This window comes from Callorhinus ursinus, unplaced genomic scaffold, assembly GCF_003265705.2.
Source record: "Callorhinus ursinus isolate GAN/ISIS: 27379988/994484 unplaced genomic scaffold, GSC_fseal_2.0 scaffold62, whole genome shotgun sequence".
NCBI lineage: Eukaryota > Metazoa > Chordata > Mammalia > Carnivora > Otariidae > Callorhinus > Callorhinus ursinus.
The window spans coordinates 3,695,642-3,700,181 of record NW_027397124.1 but is presented as its reverse complement, the minus strand read 5'-3'; the positions used below and the strand labels follow the sequence as shown (position 1 = coordinate 3,700,181).

The following is a 4,540-nucleotide window of genomic DNA, read 5'->3' as shown; positions in this document are numbered from 1 at the left end:
TTAAAGTCCCCCACTATTATTGTATTGTTGTCAATGTGTTTCTTTGCTTTTGTTATTAATTGCCTTATATAATTGGCTGCTCCCACGTTAGGGGCATAGATATTTACAATTGTTAGATCTTCTTGTTGGATGAACCTTTAAGTAGGATATAGTGTCCTTCTTCATCTCTTATTACAGTCTTTGGTTTAAAATCTAATTTGTCTGATATAAGGATTGCCTCCCCAGCTTTCTTGGTGTCCATTAGCATGGTAAATGGTTTTCCACCCCCTCACTTTCAATCTGGGGGTGTCTTTGCGTCTAAAATGAGTCTCTTGCAGACAGCATATTGATGGGTCTTGTTTTTGAATCCAATCTGATAGCCTGTGTCTTTTGATTGGGGCATTGAGCCCATTTACATTCAGGGTAACTATTGAAAGGTATGAATTTAGTGCCATTGTATTGCCTGTAAGGTGACTGTTACTGTGTATTGTCTGTGTTCCTTTCTGATCTATGCTGCTTTTAGGCTCTCTTTTTGCTTAGAGGACCTCTTTCAATATTTCTTGTGGGGCTGGTTTTGTGTTTGCAAATTCCTTTAGTTTTTGTTTGTCCTGGAAGCTTTTTATCTCTCCTTCTATTTTCAATGAGAGTCTAGCTGGATATAGTATTCTTGGCTGCATATTTTTCTTGTTTAGTGCTCTGAAGATATCATGCCAGTCCTTTCTGGCCTGCCAGGTCTCTGTGGATAGGTCTGTTGCCAATCTAATGTTTCTACCATTGTAGGTTACATATCTCTTCTCCCAAGCTGCTTTCAGGATTTTCTCTTTGTCTCTGAGACTCGTGAGTTTTACTATTAGATGTTGGGGTGTTGACCTATTATTATTGATTTTGAGAGGGGTTCTCTGTGCCTCCTGGATTTTGATGCCTGTTTCCTTCCTCACATTAGGGAAGTTCTCTGCTATTATTTGCTCCAATATACCTTCTGCCCCTCTCTCTCTCTCTTCTTCCTTTGGGATCCCAATTATTCTAATGTTGTTTCATCTTATCGTATTGGTTATCTCTCGAATTCTGCCCTCATGATCCTATAGTTGTTTATCTCTCTTTTTCTCAGCCTCTTTATTTTCCATCATTTGGTCTTCTATATCGCTGATTCTTTCTTCTGCCTCATATATCCTAGCAGTTAGTGCCCCCATTTTTGATTACACCTCATTAATAGCCTTTTTGATTTCGACTTGGTTAGATTTTAGTTCTTTTATTTCTCCAGAAAGGGTTTCTCTAATAACTTCCACACTTTTTTTCAAGCCCAGCTAGTATCTTTAAAGTCATGATTCTGAACTCTAGGTCCGACATCGTACTAATGTCAGTATTGAGTAGGTCCCTGGCAGACGGTACTACCTGTTGTTCTTTTTGCTGAGGTGATTTTTTTCGTCTTGTCATTTTGTCCAGAGGAGAACAGATGAATGAGAGAACAGAATGCTAACAGGTTAACAATGTCTCCAGCAAATATACTCTATACAAATCAGAAAAGACCTGAAACCAGGGGACAAGAAAGGGAAAGAAAGAAGAGAGAGAAAAAAAGAAAAAGATAAAAACAAACAAAAACAGAAAAAAACAAAAAAAACAGAATATGATCAAATATGATCAGGGTAGTGCATAGATCAGTGCCACACACTAGCTTTTGGGCATATTTTGGTCTGTTAGAAGAAAGTACCTGCTAAAATTTTAAAGGAAGAAATACTTATATATGTACAAAATAAGGGTTGATACAATGAAGGGATGGCAGATGACTGTAAAAATGAAAATTATAAAAAATTTTATAAAAGGAATTGATAAGATAAGAAGTTGTTTTTAAAAAGAAAGAAGAAGATTTAAAAAGAAAAAGAAAAAAGAAAAAAAAAGGGAGAGAATGTGATCAGGCAGGAGAATAGAACAAAGCCATACACTAGTGATTTAGGGTATATTTTGATCTGTTAGAAGAAATTGTATCTCAAAATTTTAAAGAGAGAACAACTTATATATATATATGCCAAAAATAAGGGTAACTACAATGAAGGGATAAAAATATGACTCTAAAAATGAAAAATAAAAAATGTTTTTTTAAAAAAGGGATTGATAAGATGTTGTTTGAAAAAGGGAAAAAGAAAAATTCAAAAAAAAACAGTTAAAAAAATTAACTTTGAAAAACTAATGAATTATGGTAAAAAAGCCATGAATTCTATGTACAGTATTCCCCTAGCGCTGGAGTTCTCCCGTTCTCCTTGATCGGTAAACTTGGGTCTTGGCTTGCTGGCTGTTCGTGCTGATCTTCTGGGGGAGGGGCCTGTTGCTGTGGCTCCCAAGTGTCTTTGCCGGAGGCAGAATTGCCCCGCCCTTGTGAGTCCGGGCTAAGCAAGCTGCTCGGGTTTGCTCTCAGGAGCTTTTGTTCCCTGCAAGCTCTCGGTACAGCTTTGGAGGACCAGGGCGAAAATGGTGGCCTCCCAATCTCCACCCAGAGGAGCTGAGAACTCGGGGCCCCGCTCCTCAGTGCGCCCCCAGAGAAAAGCAGTCACTCCCGTCTCCCCAGTCTCCGGCAGCACTCCATGTTCACCCGGCCTGTGATCGAGCGTTTCTATGTCTGGCACCCGACCCCGTGTGGAGTCTCCAAACCCAGCAGATCCCTGCGGTGCGCTCCCGCGCCGCTCCTCCCCGGGGGAGGAAGGGGAGTCTCCCCGGATCTGCCGCTTGTTGGGTCCCTGCTGACGGAGCAGTAGCCCGACTGGCCTGCGGATCACAGTTTATGGCAACCCCGAGCTGAGAGCCCGCGCCTTGGCTCTGTCTCTGCAGCCGGCTTCCTCACTCCAATACCTTGGAAGCTCTGCCGCACTCAGGCACCCCCGGTCTCTCTGTGACCCCGAGGGTCCTGAGACCACACTGTCCCGCGAGGGTTCCACCCCCCGCTTAGCCACTGGAGCGACGTCCCTCAGTGGAGCTGACTTCTAAAAGTTACAATTTTGTGCTCCGCGGCTCTATCACTTGCCAGAAGCGGCCGACAGAGGCCCCTCGCCCCCCGCTGTCTATCTTACCGAGCCTCGGATTCACTTCTCCACATGTCCTACCTTCCAGAAAGTGGCCGGTTTTCTGTTCAGAGTGTTGTTACTAGTCTTATCTTCGATCTCCTGTTGAGTTCGTAGGTGTTCAGAATGGTTTGATCCCTATTCAGCTGACTTCCTGAGACCAGACGAAATCCAGGTCTCCTACTCCTCCGCCATCTTGCTCTGCCCCCCTCTATTTTTAATTTTTTGTGGGAACTCCATACCGTTTTTTTTTTTTGAAACTTTAAGTTCAGTTTATTAAGTTCAATGATGAGAGCTATCAGAAGAATATTCTCCTGGAAATTATTTTTTCTTAGAAAAAAAGAAAGAAAAATCCACACACCAGGACAGCCACAGATGCTGTGGCAGTCACCCCTCTGTGCAGATGGGGAAGGCCCATTAGTCGGTCAGATCACTGTCCGGGTCAGCTGGGTTACAGTCGGGGTCATCCTCATCGTCATCTAGCTCCACGTCATCCATTTCCTGGAACAGAGATTCATCTAGAATATCAGATGTGTCAAGACTATGATCTGTTTCAACGAGCTGTTTCCCACTTAATTTATTTTTTCCTGCTTGTTCTTCTTCTTTCATTCGTTTCTTTTTAATTTCGAAGAGTTCTGCATCAAACTTGGCCTTCCAACTTAAGAAATTCTCGATTGTAACAAGAGTGCCATGAAATAATTGCTTTTCAGCTTCCTCTGCCTCTTTTTCTTTTTGTTTCTTTTCTTCTTCTCTTCTAGTTTTTATTTGATCTACTATTTCATTTATTTTTTCTTGCACAGCTGTCACTAAAGTAAAGATCATCACCATACCAAGGTTTTCTTCTGCCTGTAATGCTAATAGTTTTAAAATGTCTGAGACATCATTATCTTCTAGATTTTCCTGGGAGAATATTTCATAAAGAAGAGCTTCCTCTGGGTATTTTTCACTGTATGTAAACTTGAGGGTAGTCTGGACAGTTTCATCATTTTCTCCAGCCTCAGATGTCACAGTAATGGTGAAACTGGGTGGATTTTCTGATAATACTTAGCAGGGCCTTGTCAAGTGAAGCACTACTGAAGGAGAATGTGGTATCAGGAGAATCCATTTATATTTTGGAAGACTAGTTGTTAGGAGGATTGGATCAATGTGCAATCAAGCTGTGAAGGAGTCGGGGTAAATGGACTCCAGAGCCTCCAGCTCGTTGCGCTGCTCCTCGCCGTAATCTGTCATCGTGGCCCTCGCTGCTGCCCATGGACCGTCCAGCCACCCAGGCTGTGCGCTGCAGCTGGGACCGCGGCTGCGCCGGGAGCCTCCATACCGTTTTTCACAGTGACTAAACCAATTTGCAGTCCCACCAAAAGTGCTTGAGGATACCTTTTTCTCCACATCCTCACCAACACTTGTTATTTTTTGTGTTTTTGACTTTAGCTATCTGACAGGTGAAAAGTGATACCTCATTGTACTTTGATTTTGTATTTCCCTGATGATAGTGATGTTGAGAATCTTTTCAT

At 42.3% G+C, this 4,540-nt stretch overlaps 1 protein-coding gene across 1 annotated transcript; it reads right to left on the bottom strand.

Moving 5' to 3' along the window:
• Positions 1–3,286: 3,286 nt before the first annotated feature.
• Positions 3,287–4,313, bottom strand: LOC112834393 (RWD domain-containing protein 1-like). Its single transcript, XM_073885450.1, has 2 exons — positions 4,189–4,313; positions 3,287–4,074 (listed from the first exon to the last, which is right to left on the bottom strand). Exons 1-2 carry the CDS (start codon positions 4,257–4,259, stop codon positions 3,447–3,449), a joined length of 699 nt encoding a protein of 232 aa, XP_073741551.1. The 5' UTR covers positions 4,260–4,313; the 3' UTR covers positions 3,287–3,446.
• Positions 4,314–4,540: the final 227 nt, after the last annotated feature.

Bases quoted from the DNA above. Each gene is read 5' to 3' on its own strand.
- LOC112834393 (XM_073885450.1), bottom strand. From the start codon at position 4,259: ATGACAGATTACGGCGAGGAGCAGCGCAACGAGCTGGAGGCTCTGGAG. The intron at 4,075-4,188 runs AGCTTGATTGCA...AAGGCCCTGCTA, and splicing joins ATTTACCCCGACTCCTTCAC to AGTATTATCAGAAAATCCAC.